This window comes from Amaranthus tricolor, chromosome 14, assembly GCF_026212465.1.
Source record: "Amaranthus tricolor cultivar Red isolate AtriRed21 chromosome 14, ASM2621246v1, whole genome shotgun sequence".
In the NCBI taxonomy this organism is placed as follows: Eukaryota; Viridiplantae; Streptophyta; class Magnoliopsida; order Caryophyllales; family Amaranthaceae; genus Amaranthus; species Amaranthus tricolor.
In genome coordinates, this window is record NC_080060.1 from 654,744 (window position 1) to 672,687 (window position 17,944).

The window sequence follows — 17,944 nt, forward strand, 5'->3', positions numbered from 1 at the left end:
CTTAATATTATATATCTGATTCATACTAGTAAAAAAAACCAGGAAAAGTTTCTCTAATAGAAGTCATGATAAAGGCCGGTTGCATTCCGGTTGCACTAAGCTGTCGTATGTGCTTCCGAATATCTACATTGATCCTATTTGCCCTTACATGACCATTTTTGTACACTAAGAACGGGTGGTTATGTCTTTCTTTTTCACCAGGACACACCATTACCGTTCAAGGTCTTTCTTCTGGTTTACGACTACTTGCTACAATTAAAAATTTACACCCGCAACTTATACTTTTAGAACCAGGTTGAGCAATATTATCTAGATTATGTAAATCACCCCTAATATTACCATAGCGGTGACATCTTAAATACACACTAACTCTCGAATGTCCTTCTTTTTGTTTATAAAAAGCACGTGTAAATTGAAAACCAATTGTTATTGTTATCGCATCGGCCCAACTATGTAATTCACATAAGGAAACAAATTCCATATCCGTAACAAAGCTACCGGAGTAATCTACGTTGTCTCCTAAGTTTTCAAACTCCAGCAAATTTGAAATATGAAACAAACCATACACTAGGTCATTAACAAATTATACATACAAATATTAATAATAAAAACATTCAATAATAAAAAAAAGTATAAATTACTTTAATAATTTACTTAAATAATTAACATTAAAATAATAACAATAGCAAAAATATAATAAAGTAATTGTAATAATAATAAAAAAATTAATATTAAATAATAAGAAAATAATAATAATAATAACATATATTTTAAATTATTTAAATAATTTAAATAAATAGTAACAAAATAATAGTAATGTTAATAATATAAATTACTTACATTAATAATAAAAATAAAAATAATAATAATAACAAAAATTAATAATAATAATAATAATAATAATAATAATAATAATAATAATAATAATAATAATAATAATAATAATAATAATAATAATAATAATAATAAATAATAATAATAATAATAATAAAAACAAATAATAATAATAATAATAATAATAATAATAATAATAATAATAATAATAATAATAATAATAAATAAATAATAATGTAAATAAAAAAAATTTAAAAATAAAATAAAATAAAATCGCAAAAACCGGGCGACTGAATCACGGTTCAGTCGCACAAAACATGCGACTGGACTGTGGTTCAATCGCCCAGTTTTTGCGATTTCATTTTTTTAAAAAAATAATACACCGATTCAAATCGAAAAAATTACGTACCGAATCCGATTCATAGTCGCTTTCATTAGCCATAGTTAATCGATTACAACTAACAACTTGTTTAAAATCGAAGAACGTTTTTAAAGAGTTTTTAGAGAGATAGTACCGTGTTTGAATTCGTACATCATACAAGAACGCGTCTGAAAATTCAATATATATAGGGTTAAATGTTCGAGATTAAAGTGATAATAGTGTTATTAAGTGTGATTTACATTTGTTAAGCAAGTTTTAAGTGCAGCGGCAAATTCGTAATTTTTTAATGTCTAGCAGCAAATTCGTAATTTTTTAATATTCAGGGACAAATTCGTAATTTCATGAGGGGGTGGCGATAAAATGAAAAGTGGTGGCGATGTGCCAGTATCCCAAACAACGCTACCGATAAGAAAAAGGGACACATTGTCTTCTCTTTTTCCAATCAAGACAAAATGATTTGTCTATGTTTGCCTTTTCTATGAGCCTTTGAAAAATTCAAAATTCTACATTAATTTGCTTTGAGCTAGGAACATGTCTTTGAATAATCAAGGCACTTTGAATAAGAGTCGAGTCTTAACTCAATTGGTGTAAGTAGCTTCTCTTCTCAGACAATGTCTTGAGATTAAATCTCACCTAGTCCTCTCTTTTTCTCAATTTAATTTTAAATAAGATTTTAGCAATGTGAGTTATCTAAATTTGTAAATTTATGATTGGCAAAAGTGAAAATGATATGAAAATTTAAGGTTTCAAACGAGGACAAGATTGAAGATCACTGCAAAAGTAAAAATGATATGAAAATTTAAGATTTCGAGGTTGAGATGGTAGAAGACCAAAACAAATTTAGAAAGAGACTGCATGTGAACGACCACTTGAACTAATATATTAGTTCATGTAGCCGGTCTCAATTTTTTGGATTAAAGCTTTTGCATTGTTTTAGCAATTTATAACGGACTCGGGAGTACTACTTTGAGAAGAAACCTATAACTATAAGTGTTATGTTTAAGGATGACTTTCCCTCCCCTTTAACTTTGATTTTTGAGTTGGACAATTCAAATATAGTGTAGAATACAGTGGAATTGTCTTCATTTTGCTGATTTCTCATTAATACAACCAACAAAATGCAAAAGCTTGACTCTTGTAGGAAGAGTCTAATAATGGGCTTTGTTTAGAAAATGATTGTTGGCTTTTGGCTTTTGTAGTTGACTTGTTTGACGAACCGAAAGTGTTAGCTCTTTTTATTGGCTTTTAAGCTAGCTGAACAAGTCACGTCTAAGAAGATGTTTGATAAAATTAAATATTAGTCGTTGGTTGTTTATTAGAGGAAAGTAGGCTAACAAAGTTAGCTAACAATTATGTCATCTCATAATAAGTGGTGTTACACAAAATTTTAAGTACAGTAACTCACTAACCTACCTTAGCTTTCAAACATTAAATATCTGAAAATTGAAATCCTCCCATATATTTATCATCAAGCCAAAAGATACAGCAAACATATTTTATATTAGCTTAACTTTAATTTTAGAAGCTGATCATAATCTAAATCTTGTCCATGTTGTCTCTAAGTTATCCCACCTTCTTATACATACTTTTTATCTGTTCTCCTATGACTATTTATAGCATGCTTGCTTGCTTAGAAGATGGTTCTGTGATTTTTGATACTAATAACAGTATTCTGATATCACCAGGTGAAGTTTTTGAACTTGGGTTCTTCAATCTTGATAAAAGCTTCAGTAAAAACAGGTATCTGGGCATATGGTATTACAAGTCTAATCCAAAGATAGTTGTATGGGTTGCTAATAGAGATAAGCCTCTGGAATCCATTGGAAAACTTGTCGTAAAAGACGGTATAGCTGAGGTGTTGGGTACTAATGGTTCGTCTTATTGGAAAACTGATCCTGTTGTATCTGTGAATTCAACAAAACTTTGTTTGAGTGATCCTGGAAACTTGATTTTATATAGAAATCTAGGAACTCGAATAATTTGGCAAAGTTTTGATCACCCAACTGACACATTTCTTCCAGGGATGACGATTAATGGGAGCTTAAATCTTACTTCATGGTCAAATCCCAGCAATCCTGCATCAGGGCCTGCTCGCTTTCTGCTACAACCAGGAAACAATGGTAGAATGTTCATAAACGAAGACCGTTATAGAAAATATTGGGACAGCCGAGCTGATCCATCTGCACAAATTCCACCTGCTTTATCTAAATTATTGAATGCTGTGAATGGAAAAAGCTCTCTTCCAAACAACACAAGATTAGTGATGAACTTCACTGTCCAATCTGGACAGATTCAGTTTTGGAAGCGTGGTTTTGATGAAAGTTGGTTGCTTGATTGGGTTGAGCCAAAGGATAGGTGTAGTTTTGATGCTGTGTGTGGAAACTTTGGAAGCTGCAATAATAATAGTGGGTTGCCTTGTAAGTGTCTGCCAGGATTTAAGCCTAGTTCATTAATGGACTGGAATTTGGGATGTTTTTCTGGTGGGTGTGTGTCAGAATCAGGAGCTCCTGCTGAGAGACATGATAGTAATACGGATACATTCATGAGATTGCCTATGATGAAAGTGGGAGGATTAGACTGTAGTACATCTATAGAAGAAGATGCACTCACAGAAGAGGATTGTAAGCATCAATGCCTTTTCGAGATTACTTGTGTGGCTTACTCTTATGGTACTGCTAATTGCAATGGAACTCACAGTCCTACAGAGAAGAGGTGCTTAACATGGTCTGGTCTAGGGGGCTTACAAGAGGAGTATTCTCAAGGGATTACCATCTTCGTCCGCACTCCATCTTCAAACATAGGTATGCTTAGTCCTTGCACCTTAATTAACTTCATATTTCACCCCAAGGGTCATTGGGAATACTTTTTGGGTTATATGTTACTTGATGTTTGACATGAATCAATTGTTTTTTGTGGTTATAAGCTCGATTTTAATTGTGATTTAGATTTCAAAAATCACTTGAAAGTTGAAAGTTGAAAGTTAAGGTTAGGTGTTCATTCTTTATGAAGCCGAAGTTTTTACTTCTCTCGATTTGGATTACAATGGACTATAGTAAGATGACTCGTTAGATCATGACTACTTTTATTATATTTGTGAAGTTCAGATGATGTTTACTAGTCAATCGGCAAGAAGCTTGGTGCTTCTTTTTACAAGGGTAAGGTTGCATAAATCTGATCCCTTGTAAAAACAATTCTGATTCCTTGTAAAAACATCATTTGGAATTTCACATGTTTATTAGTCAATCGGGAAAAGTTTCATAATGGGTTTGTTTTTACAAGGGTAGGGTTGCATACATCCGATCCCTAGAATCCTGCCAAAGCGGATAGACAATAGTTTGGTGCTTATAAGTTTGTTGTTCTGTTGTACCAGAATCATCATCAAGACACTGCAAGCCTTGTGGAGCTTATGCAATTACTTACCCCCTTAGTACAAATGGAACAAATTGTGGAGATTCCTCATACAGAAATCTTCACTGCAATTCAGAGACAGGGCAGGTTAACTTCTCAAGTGGCACAAGGACTTTCAGAGTTACATTAATCAATCCAAATAACTTTACCATCCAAGTCATGCAGGCCAATAGTTGTCACAGTGAATATTTAAACTCATTTGTTTTGTCACCCAACAGTCACTTGCCATTCTATATCAAAAATTGCACCATTTTTAAGGATAATCCTTTTATTCAACTAGGACAGCCTTTTATAGAAGTTGACATAGGTTGGCAACCACCACCAGAACCCAGTTGCAGTACAATTTCAGACTGTTTTTCTTGGCCTGAAACTTCTTGCAAAGCTACTAAAGGAGGTGAAAGGAGGTGCATGTGTAGATCAAATTTTCATTGGGATGGCTCAAATTTGAATTGTGTCAGAGGTTAGATGCTTAGTTCATAGATATTTCAATCCTTGAAAAACTGATAGCGCATATAACATATCCAGGGGCTAAAACCATCGGCTTAAGTTTTTGGTTGAATTGGTTCCTTATTTCTTTAACATCATATCAAAAGCCAACGTGACAAAATAGTCACAGATTTGAATATCATCCACCCCTCATTTCAAGTGGAATATTTGGCACCATGTATAAATATAACATGCATTGCTCCCATACTTGTTTCCCAAGAGCTAAGTTATGGTATATATTCTATCATGCCCTATCACATAAGCTTGTGCTTTTGGTTGAGTTGGTTCTTTAACAAAGAAGTACATAATTTTAAGCACCTGTTTTTTGAGACTGTCATAGTATTAATACTTGAGCATTGTTTCATTTTTTTTTCCCAATGAAGTGCCTTCCCATCTCAAGGTTGTATTTGCATGCATAGCTGCTGTGCTAGCAGTTATTCTTCTTCTATTTGGCGCATTCCTTATTTGTCAAAAGCGTAAGAGGAGGATTGCTGAGAAGAAAGGTAAATAGGTTCTACACTTATTACTTGTTAGTCATATTTGCTGTATTGCAAGCATAGTGCAAAATTATGGTTTTGGTCGTAACTGCGGTAAAGGATTATACGATTGTCGTACCACTAAATATTGACCGAGACTATGAAATATCCCTTGAACTGACCCTAAAATGTGATTTTTCACACTTGAAGACATAGATAGTAATTCAATGTCACATGATTCTCTAATCTGCTCGCTAATCGCAAATAAAAAAAGAGAATTGTGGTCAGTTTTGGGTTATTCTTGGGCATAATAGTGAATCACGAATTCAAAAAGCAAATTAGCCAGCGAATGATGTTACAGTGGGTATTATCAATTCAGTAGATTTGAAAACTTATGAGACGCTGCCAATATGATCCAATATGATATGAGATTATGATGTGGCCTTGATTTTGCACCACTGTTGCAAGGCATGCTAATGCAATTAGTGAAAGCATCTGAAAATTGGGTCATGTTTTCTGAGCTGCATTCCTGTATATCAATAAACTGCTAAGAATGCTGAGTAATGTCAACAATGTTACAGGCTCTATTAACTTCAGGGAAGATGAAACTGAAGGTTTAGATATCCCATTTTTCAGCTGGGGAAGCATACTTGCTGCTACGAACATTTTTGCAGATGAAAATAAGCTTGGAACAGGAGGATTTGGTTCCGTGTACAGGGTAAATAATGTTTATGATACACTTATCTTCTGGTGTTTCCTTTAGTAGTTGTTTTACATTTCATTATGTTAACCTCAACCCTATACACCAATTGGACTATTGGAGCATATCTTGGCAAATGAGAGTATATACATCTTCATCATACTAATGTCGTCATGGGCTTCCGTCTAAACTCCCACTTAAGCGGGATTTGAGGGCTTAGATGTATACAATGACACAACCTTACCGTTGTAATAACAAAAGGTTGTTTCCGATTAACCCTTGATAGAAAAGCCTCTTTTTCACTTCAGATAAAAATTTAATGAGCCATGTTTACTCTGATCCATTATGATATGAAATGAGAAAACTATAAAAATTTGACCCCACCGAGAATGGAACAGAAAACAAATAGTACATTACGAAGACTAAATTTATACTTTTTTGACTGGAGGAACTTACTTTAGCATGAGTAATATTTTGTGATATTAATTAACAAATAACTTAGTTAACTAACCTTATGGAAAACAATTGAATAGTCGTACCTTCTTAGCAAGCTTTTTAAAGAACTGTTGTTACATTTTAGGGAAAGCTCCCAGATGGAAGGGACATTGCTGTGAAAAGGTTATCAACTGTGTCAAATCAAGGTGTTGCAGAATTTAGGACTGAGGTTGTATTGATTGCCAAACTCCAGCATCGTAACCTTGTAAGACTTCTAGGATATTGTGTGAAATCCGATGAGAACATTTTAGTCTACGAATACATGCCTAATGGAAGCCTGGACTCATGTTTATTTGGTAAGTCTCCAATTCTTGACACTGTTGCTTGGCTATTAGCAATACAGTTATTTTATTTTGACATGTTACAAATTGTTGTGTAATATCTTGCAAGATCAAACTTTTTCTGTCTACTTGGACTGGGGGAAGCGTTTTGACATCATCTTCGGAATAGCTAGAGGCCTTGTTTATCTTCACCAAGACTCGAGGCTTAGAGTTGTTCATCGTGACCTGAAACCAAGCAACATTTTACTTGATGAGGATCTCAATCCAAAAATTTCGGACTTTGGTATAGCAAGGATTGTTGGAGGGAAAGAAGCAGAGGCAACTACAAGCAAAGTTGTTGGAACTTAGTAAGTAAGAAATGTGCTATCTCATTGTCAAGGAACCAACTCAACCAAAAGCTTAAGCTGATAGTTGAGGCCCTACGTTATATTATATACTCTAACACTCATGATAAACCAACTGTAGTATCTACTGATTCGCTCTTTTTGCAGTGGTTATATGTCTCCTGAGTATGCATGTGAAGGATTCTTTTCTTTCAAGTCGGATGTTTTCAGCTTTGGTGTGGTTGTATTGGAGACTATAAGTGGTAGAAGGAATTCAAGATCAACAATGCTTGAGCTGGGTTTGGGTCTAATTGGTCATGTATGTATTCATCTTCTTTTAACTCTCTTCTTCAGAGTGTAGTGGCTATAATTGTCTCATAGGTTTCTAGAAAATATAAAGTTGATAAACTGGTGTTTAAAATGAGCAGTATATAACATAATACTTTCGTAACAAATAACATAATATAAAAAGATAAGTGGTCAGACCGTTTGTCTAGACTCTAGAGGTGGAAAGTTTGGGTCATCGGGTTGGTTTCTTGGTCAGGTCATAATCGATATTGTGTTTGCCTTGATGAACATGTTGATTTAGCTTTATTTTCATGCTCGGGTCAGGTGGGTAATCCTTGATTGGAGCTGGCTGTAGGCTGTGCCTCATTTTCCCACCCCTTACAGTATTGAAATGGGCATTAAAAAGGGTTGGCTACAACAACATTCCATTACTCCAATGTCATTAAGTGACTTTCACATAGAGTAGGATTTGGCCTTCGGATATACACAACTTTATTCTTGTTAATGATAACAAAGAGGTTGTTTCCGATTGAAGTACCAAATATCATCTACATCTTCTCATAAATAAAAAGTGCAAATGATTTAACAAGCCAATTTAACATTTTCCACTATGATCTGAAACCAAATAATTATATATCTTTCGAGTTTGGCCCTAAGAATCACGAGTTGGGCCTAGTGGTTGCCTTTTCCACTTGCCTGTATTGGATTCTCTATCTTTACCCTCGATAAAAGACTCTTTGGCCCCATCAAAATAGATGGCTGATAGACAAATTCTCTGCTCAATCTTAGTTCTGGATCAATTTAACTTGCTAGAATCTGATATGATGTGATGATATAGGCATGGAGATTATGGAATGAAGACAGAGCATTAGAACTCATAGACCCATCACTTAAAGAATCATGTAACCACACTGAAGTCTTGAAGTGTATCCATGTTGGATTGCTTTGTGTGCAAGATGAACCTGCTGATCGTCCATCTATGTCAACTGTAATCCTCATGCTGAGCAGCGAAAGTACTGCATATCATTTACTTCCGAAAAAACCAGTTTTCTTTTCGAGGAGTTCGTCTGAGACTGCTGCCTCAACTTCCAGTCTAGGAGGTTCCAGCTTCTTTAGTAATTTGATCACTGTATCGACTGTAGGCCGATAAATGACATTACAATAATTTGAAGTTGTAGATATTTTGCTGATGTAGGTTCTAAAAGAACTGCAATTATATAATTCTTCATTGCACAGGGAACCTGTATTTTTGTGCGACAATGACGAATGTTTCATAGAACTATGTGTATTTTTGTCTTTAAAGCAAATTACATGGGGAGTATATACATTTTTTTATAAAGATGAGGACAGGCACACAGTACCTGTCAACTTATCTCAAGGAATGAGCAAGTAGAAAGATCAGAATCTTCTTGACTAGAGACAATAAAGCCTCTATTCAGCTTTCGTTTCTAGCCCAAAGGCTCCCGTTTGAGGGGGCGTGATAGAGTATGTATCATATCATGGTGCAACAACTATCAGCTTGAACTTTTCGTTAAGTTGGTTTATTGACAAGAACCACATGGCACAGCAGTCCGAATTCAGAGGTTTGAAGGATGTAAAATGTTGACAAGGCTCAGAAGAAAAACTAAAGTTCCTATTCAGTCCAAGTAAGTTCCTATTTTGGTAAAACGCTGCAACAACAATAATGCCGAAGTCTTAAAAATTTGAGGTAGTATCAAATAGTTAATGAAACAATGTATCTAGAAAAGAATAAAGTTGAGGTTTCTGTACCAAATAGCAGGATTTCTTGCAATTGTTGTAGCTGCAGGCTGAAGCCAAAGTATCAAAGGTTGCTGCAGGATAGAATGGAGAAAATTGCTTAGCAGCTGAATGTGAAATTGATACTATTAGAAATGACCATCAACGACACTAAAGTCGGATGTATGTATTACTATCCTTGTATTAACGAAGAGATTGTTTCGGTTAAACTCTTGATTGCAAACGTTATCTAGAAGTTCATCATGTACTAGCTTTTATTCCTTGCATTTAGATGGGACAACTAAATCAAAGTGTAACTGCATTGTGTTTTCTCTACTTGGCTGTTCATCAATACTTTTCGTCCTTCTGAATTTGCTACATTCCCTACTTTTTGTCTCTACCACGTAGTTTGCTATTTTTACTTTTATGGAAATGGTCCCCCACCGCTTTTTTTATTCTCATTCGCACATTTCTTCTCTTTTTCAATATCATTCACACAATTTAATATCAGCCACCTCTTGGTAGCAAACTTAAAGGGACATAGGAGTATTCAATAATTCAAATTCATGATCTGGCTAGGTGAGATTCGATTCTAGGACCTTTGTTGGAAAAAGCGATACTTGCTCCAATTGAGACAAGACCTGATTCTCGATAATTTTTTGTTATATTTCCAATTGTCTGATTACTGATATAGGTTTTCTGGTGGTAAGATTTAGCAAGGATGCTGAGACCTTGATGGTTTAATGACCAAAGAAACATTTCTTTTTGTGTAAATGATTCATATGTGCAGCTTCCTTAAAGGCTTAGAGAAGCATTCTGAGACTTAAGTTGAGGGGTGTGATGGTTTAAGTTCACACTTGTATTTGTCATGGCAATTATCAGTAGCTGCACAATATGCTTACTTACACTCAATATCACATAATTCACTAATCGCCTCATGAATTGCGAATCAAAAAAGCGAGTTATGTTCTGTTTTAGGCTATTTTTAAACCATTTTGAGCGAATTGCAAATTCAAAAGGTGAACTAACTAGCAAATTACATTTTACTACTTACTATATCTCTTTTTTTTCTTGTTTTACTAAATTTATGGGTGCTTTTCTTTTGTTCATATAATAAAAGTTATAAATTTTGCATTATATAAATGTATGTTTGTTGTATGTGCATTTGGATTCCACTATAGATATTTTGTGTTTTGCTAATTGGTAGTAAACGCTTGAGTCAACTGATATGACTAGTAATAGATGTTTTCTCATTATTACACTGAGAGTTCTGTACTACACTACACAAGTTGGGACCATAACCATTCGACTTTTCTAAGTTTTAATTCATCTATTTTGGATTTTTTAGCAAAATAATATCAAAATGTATGGTAATTGGTAAAATAGTCTAATATCGGACATGGGTACATTTTCAAGTGTCAAAAGGTCGTATTCATGTTGAAGTGTCGAGGAACTGATAGCGGTACTTGAGGTAAAATGAAAAATCTGACTAACATAAGACTTAGTGTAATATTTCCACAATTTGCAATGTGTCTTTTAGTGGTGTCAGATAATGCCTGCCTTTTTCTTTGGTTTATTGTAAAGCTAAAAACTGTACTCTGACAGTTTTCCAATCTGATGATACTTTTTCATTCTTAGTAGCTCCATGATGTGCCTATGTTATACCATTTTCTTCTTGGTGCTATTCGTAACTATACTTCAATGTTTGGTAGAAGTTTCTGCTGTTACTGACTGCTTGGAAGAAGCTTCTAATGACAATTCACTAAAATCTCCTGGTGGAGTGTTTCAGTTTGGGTATTTCACCCCAGATGAGAAGATCAAAAACAGTATATACTGGGGCATATGGTATTGTAATCAGTCCGAACCCAAGATAGTTGTGTGGGTTGCTAATAGAGAGAAACCTCTAAGGGACTCTAATGGCTCCCTTGTAGTTAAAGATGGTCATGCCATGATTTTGGATGGAAAAGGTTCTACTTATTGGTCAACCATGGGGTCTAAGAACTCGAACAAGACCACTCCCAATGAGCCCTTTCATAATAGAGCTCATCCGATATCTAATGGAACTGTTGGATCAAGACTGTGTCTGCGTGATAGTGGAAACTTAGTTTTGTATGATAGACCAGACTCGAGAGGAGGAAATCCAATCTTGTGGCAAAGCTTCGAGCACCTAACTGACACATTTCTCTCGGGGATGAGTACATATGGATTGTTAGATCTTTCATTCAACTTAAATTTAACATCTTGGTTGAACCATAACAATCCTGCAAAAGGATATTTTACATTTAGGCAACAAGTTGGGTTGATAAATGGATGGGAAGTTGTCAAAAGTGGACATTCGTATTGGCAAAGCATAACAACCCAATTTGACAAGAATACATTAGCATTATCTGGGTTGTTGTTCGATAAAACTTCCAATTCCTCGCTTCAAAATCATGCACGGCTAGTGATGAACTCCACAGGGCAGATTCAGTTTTGGATACAGGAAAGTGATTTAGGCTGGTCTTTGAAATGGTCAGTACCAAAGGATAGGTGTAGTTTGCATAATATATGTCCAAATTTTGGCAGTTGCAATAGTAAAACTGATTTGTGCCAGTGTTTGCCTGGTTTTAAGGAACAGTACAAAGGGTGTTCTCCGATATCTGGACTTCCAAATACTAGGAATGATAGCTTGAACGACATTTTCTTGAAATTGCCTATGATTGTTGTGGGAAACTCGACCTGTTCTGTATCTACCGAAGAAAACTGTACTGCTAGTTGTATTAATGATCCGAATTGTGTAGCTTACGCCTATGGTTTTGATTGTTCGGGATCAAGAAATGCAAGCGAAAAGAGATGTTTAGTATGGAGTAACGAACTTACTAACTTGCAGATGGATTCTCCAGATGGAATTACAGTTTTTGTTCGCACAACGCGTTATGATATAGGTATTTCCCTTGTGCTGCTGTACTTTTTTGTTTTACACTTATATTCTGCAATAGGACTTAAAGAACAAGGCCTTAGTGACCAAAATTTCACAAAGCAACTACTTTTCATGGGACCAAATAATATGTAACTATAAGCTAGTATGCACGGTTGTTGTTTACTAAAAGAGAATGGCTCGGACTCGACAATGGTAGAATTATGAGTAGAAGATGAGTAGAAAAACAGAGCATAAACAAGAGAACAACAACAATGTGTTTATGAGGTATCTAATGATACCTCCCCTCAAAAGATGATTATTTTCATTAATCTATTCAACAATACATTAATGACTAACCAAACACACTTGAGAACAAGCTCTCAAGATAGTGATTTTCATTCAACAATGGTAATCACCCATAAACTAATACAATGAAGAAGAAAGCTCTCTTGGTTCTCAAACCCTAACTCTCTCTAGTGTATTAGCATCACTCTCCCCTTGCTTCTAGTGATGTTCTAAGGCTCTCTTATATAGCCTAGCACATATTAGAAGCCCTAAGACCAATAGCTTAAAGCCTAAACAAATCCCGCAACAAAACAGAATACGCATCAGTTTGCCCTCTGAAGAGCCGCTCGACCGAGCAGTAGCTACTGGATTGTAGCAGCTTTGTAGCTCGTCCGAGCCACCATGGCTCGACCAGTCGAGTGCCCAAGTCAGAAGCCAGCTGCCTTGCTTTTGTTCTTCGTTGAACCCTCATCATGGCATCCCGAAGACCCTCCACATGTGGGTGATTTGGCGCTTGCTCTAACATTTACATTTTGAGAGAAAAAATATAAACTTACAATTGCTCATACCCACGCTTATATGTGAGGTTGAAGTAATCCCCCATGCGTGGAGAAACTAACTATTGAACTTTATTCTTCTATGACAGATCCAACTTCGAGAGGATGCGATCCTTGTGGAGCTTTCATCATTCCTTATCCCCTAAGCACAGGGAAAAATTGTGGAGATCCATCTTACTTTAAGTTTCACTGCAACGCAGAAACAGGCCAAGTTTACTTCTCAGCTAAAAGTAATTACTTTAATGTCACCTTAATAGATACAAACACACAAGAGTTTACCATTCAAATCATGCACAATAGTTGTGACATGGCATACATATACTTGAAAAACTCCTCACCATTTATTTTGAAGACTTGCAAAGTTGTTAAGGACCAACCTCTTATTCAGGCTGTCGAGCCTTTTATCGAGATTGACATAGCCTGGCAAACGCCGCAAGGACCTACTTGTAGTTCATCCTCCGATTGTAACCGCTGGCCCCACACCACTTGCAAAGCTAGTGATGATGGTCAGCATAGGTGCATTTGTAGATCAATGTTTCGTTGGAATGGGTCGAAGCTCGAATGTACTAGAGGTAAGAGACTAAATTCTTTATACGTTCTTCTAGAGTCTCGAGAATATTTTGTTTATTGGAGCGATAGCTCTGAAAAGAAGTTATGCTGGTAATTGTATATCCGCTATTTTTATCAATTTCTAACAATGTTTGTCATTTGTTCCATAGAAGTGCTTTTTCCTCTCAAGGTTGTGCTTCCTTGTGTTGCTGTTGCATTAGCAATAATTCTTGTGTGTAGCGCATTCTTTGTGTATCGTAAAAGGAAAAGAAGAATGGGTACAGGAGATGGTAAGTATCATTTGTTTCTACGTGTTGCTTAGTGAGAAATAGGTCAGGTCTATTTGGCAAATGACTGTTGGCTGGAGCTATTGGTTGGTTTGACCAGCTGTGCCGATTGTTTAAGCTAATTGTTATAGAAATATTTGTTAAATTTCGTTGTTGGTTGTTTGTTAGAGAAAAGTGGATCAAAACGCCCCAATGAAAAACTTACTCATGATAGTTTTTTGATTTTGGCTTGCCATTTACACACTTCGTCTTGACTATTTCACCCACCAAAAAGCCAAAATTCAAAAGGCCAAACTAAAAACCATTAACCAAACACACCCGAAATCATCCATTTTGTTCAATAGCAAATTTTTGACGATCTAATGGCTTTCTGCACATCATTCCTCCATCTTAAGCAAGGAATTATGACTTTTGACTGATTACATAGTAATTTAAACATTATAACAGGTTTACTGGAATTCAACAGAGATGATACTGAAGGCATAGATGTGCCTTTTTTGGACTGGGAAAATGTAATATATGCTACAAACAACTTTGCAGATGCAAATAAGCTCGGAACTGGAGGATTTGGTTCTGTATACAAGGTAATGATTCTTAATCTAGTTAAGATACTCTGATAAAGTGTATAACATATACTGGGGTCTGGGCTCTCGTGTCAGAGGGTGTGGGGGCCTCAACTTTGTAAAACTTTTATGCTTGATGATCTAACATTTCGAGGAACACATTCAGGGAAAGCTTGCAGATGGGCAGGAAATAGCTGTGAAAAGGCTATCAAATGTATCAGCACAAGGTGTCGAAGAATTTAGGACCGAGGTCAAGTTAATTGCCAAGCTTCAGCATCGCAACCTTGTAAAACTTATCGGGTATTGCATGAAAGCAGACGAGAAGATTTTGATCTATGAACACATGGTTAATGGAAGCCTAGACTCTTGTTTATTTGGTCAGTCACACATCAAAACTTTTACCTTGTGCATAGGTAACCATTTTGTTGGACTAAATGAACTGAAATTAGGAGTAGTACTTTAATTTATCTATATCTTGCAAGAAGATGAACAACAATTGGTCATATTGGATTGGAAGAAGCGTTTTGACATCATTGTGGGAATCGCTCGAGGCCTTCTTTATCTTCACCAAGACTCAAGGCTCAGAATTATTCATCGAGATCTAAAGCCAAGCAACATTTTACTTGATATTGATCTCATTCCGAAAATTTCAGACTTTGGCATAGCAAAGATTGTAGGAGGAAAAGAAACTGAAGCAAGCACTTGTAGAATAGTCGGAACATAGTAAGTACGATGAGCATGTCACTCTTCACTTTTTATGGTCAGTATTGATAAATTTGTTAATGGGCTTGACACAACAAGACCCACATAAGAGAAGAGTTAACAACACATAAACCTGATGAGGTTCCATCCTAAAACCAATTGGTATTAGAAGCAGTAGCCCATCAAGTATATACATTAGTCAACGTCTCTCTAATTCTTAGATGTGGCATCACATGTGGGTTATTTTCCAACAACTACAACCACAGTGTCAAAGCCTTAATAATCCCAAAAGATAATAGATCAGTTCTAGTCATGTTACACGTGAATAGTTTTTGTACTAATCCTTTGTCGCTCCTTTGATTCAGCGGTTACATGTCTCCTGAGTATGCATCTGACGGAATATTTTCAGTTAAGTCTGATGTTTTTAGCTATGGTGTGGTCATATTGGAGACTATAAGTGGTAGAAGAAATTCTAGGATCTTTATGCTTGAGCATGGTCTTAGTCTGCTAGGACATGTAAGTATCTCTATAAATAAAGTTCCATAATCCATATGTATACATTGTTAGACATCGTTACATGTTAGTCCCTGATATTCGTCACATATTCACTCTGTGGGCCCATTTATGTGGACATACCCACGGGGCACTCAAGGGAAGGGGCCCACAAGCCCACGAGTATTAGGATGATACAACCCATTATTCCAGTGACGTATTTCTAACATTACATACTGATTTAATACTTTTTAGGCCTGGAAATTGTGGAACGAGAAAAAAGGATTGGAATTGATGGACACAAAACTGAAGGAATCTTGCATAACATCAGAAGTTGTGAAGTGCCTTCATATTGGGTTGTTGTGCGTACAAGAGGACCCAAGTGATCGCCCCTCGATGTCGACCATAGTTCATATGCTGAGCGGTGAAAATGTGAGTCTTCCGCTTGCTAAGCAACCAGCATTCATGAATAGGAAGCCATTACCTGAGATTGCTTCTTCTTCCAGTGGACTGGATTCTTGTGTGCAGGAAATTCTGACAGTATCTACATTAGGCCGTTAATAAATCACATTTTTCTCGTGTTGAATGTTAACAATTACTCCCTCTGTTTTCTCATGTTGTAACTATAATGTATTATCGATAAATGTTTTTTAACTATTAAAATGTGCAACTAACATCAACTCAATCTACACTCAAATATGAGACACATTTGATAACAGTACACTAATACAGAAGATAACCAGATGTACTTCACTTGAATGGTAATTTGTAAGGCCACACCAAAACATTTAAGCTTAACTTCATCTGAATCCATGGATTAAACAATTTAACTTGGCAAGATGATAGCATTCCAAATGAAAATGAAGATTAAAAAGAAATGAAATGAAAAGGGCAAGTAAAAGAAAATCATATCAATAAGGATTTAATTTATTGGTTATTTGGCACTATATCGTTAATGGACCAACTAAACTAAAAGCAGTATATGTTATATATACTCTAATACGCCTTTCATACGAGAGCCTTTTTGGGCTAAAAGTGTGGATGCGGCACATACCCTCCTCACACAAGAACCCGTGATCTAAAATTAACTGAGCATCATTTCTCTAATTTGAGTAGCTCTTCAAAATCAAGCATAATAATACTCCATCTCATTCACCCAGTTGTGATAACTAACCAAATTCGAGTCGATTTAACACCTTAAAAGTCGATTAAGTTTTTGGCTTTTCTCTTTGAACCACAAAAATTATACTTCCTCCCTTATTTAATATTCTTTTCATTTGAAATATTCCACTTCAAATAGAGAGAAATTTAATTAATGTTTTTGACACATATTTAGAAGATAAAATTTATCATCTCAGAATGATTTGCACAAGTAGTTTTGAAAAATAAAAAAATTCCCAATTTGAGATTCACCGAAATTTATTTCTCAAACTAGCATACGTTAAGCAAAAAATTAATTAAATCTATTTGAGTTTTGGGAAGTTCCACACCTCTTAATTCTCTTCCAAATAAAACTAAATCAAAATTAAATTAACTTCAATTCCAACAGCAAGCCTAATTATTTTCTCAAACCCTTAAACTAAACATTTGTAAAACTGACGACGAGTGACTTGAAGAGACTGATGACAACCACCATCCACGCTAACGGCCGACTTCCCACCACAGCCGTCATCTATATCAATCACCGCAGTCTAAATCCACTGTTTTAATTGAGATTTTTTTTTTCATTGTGCATTGGAGTGTAATTTACATATTTCCAACTCTTTTTTTTATTGTTCTTTATTTTAATATAATGGTTGTCATTGTAAAATTAGGGATTTGCATTTTTAATGTATTATTTTTTACATTGAAAACTCACTTGATTTTCCATGATAGATCACAAGAATGATACTAACAACAGATCACAAGGATACACTATTTTTGACAAATATCTTTATTGATTTTGATTTTTGGATTTGATTGAGATTTTTTGTTGTATTTAAAATTTTTTTTTTTAATATTCTACTCTTTCTGTAAGACTTGTGGGATTTCTCTAATTGGTTTAACGCATATATTTGCTTGACAAAATAGCTTTATCCTCTTGCAGGTTTGGAATTACCAAACCAAAAAAATGTAGCTTATAGTATGAACACCATTTTGAGAATCAAGTTTTAAAGAACACCAAAGTTGAAGTTTTTTTATTTTTCAACCTCAATTAGAC

The 17,944-nt window shown here is 35.2% G+C and overlaps 1 protein-coding gene across 1 annotated transcript; it reads left to right on the forward strand.

Annotated features, from left to right (window-relative positions):
* The first annotated feature begins 2,632 nt into the window (after nt 1–2,632).
* On the forward strand, nt 2,633–16,424 carry LOC130800106 (uncharacterized). Its single transcript, XM_057663458.1, has 19 exons — nt 2,633–4,017; nt 4,587–5,084; nt 5,494–5,613; nt 6,168–6,304; nt 6,867–7,077; nt 7,172–7,409; nt 7,554–7,704; nt 8,512–8,822; nt 9,192–9,256; nt 9,417–9,501; nt 10,105–10,115; nt 11,030–12,334; nt 13,241–13,723; nt 13,871–13,990; nt 14,435–14,571; nt 14,717–14,927; nt 15,036–15,273; nt 15,618–15,768; nt 16,000–16,424. Exons 1-19 carry the CDS (start codon nt 2,766–2,768, stop codon nt 16,303–16,305), a joined length of 6,030 nt encoding a protein of 2,009 aa, XP_057519441.1. The 5' UTR covers nt 2,633–2,765; the 3' UTR covers nt 16,306–16,424.
* Nucleotides 16,425–17,944: the final 1,520 nt, after the last annotated feature.

Coding starts and splice junctions, on each gene's coding strand:
- LOC130800106 (XM_057663458.1), top strand. CDS start 2,766: ATGTTGTCTCTAAGTTATCCCACCTTCTTATACATACTTTTTATCTGT. Junction 7,705..8,511: donor GTTTGGGTCTAATTGGTCAT/GTATGTATTCAT, acceptor GTGATGATATAG/GCATGGAGATTATGGAATGA. Junction 14,572..14,716: donor GATTTGGTTCTGTATACAAG/GTAATGATTCTT, acceptor GAACACATTCAG/GGAAAGCTTGCAGATGGGCA.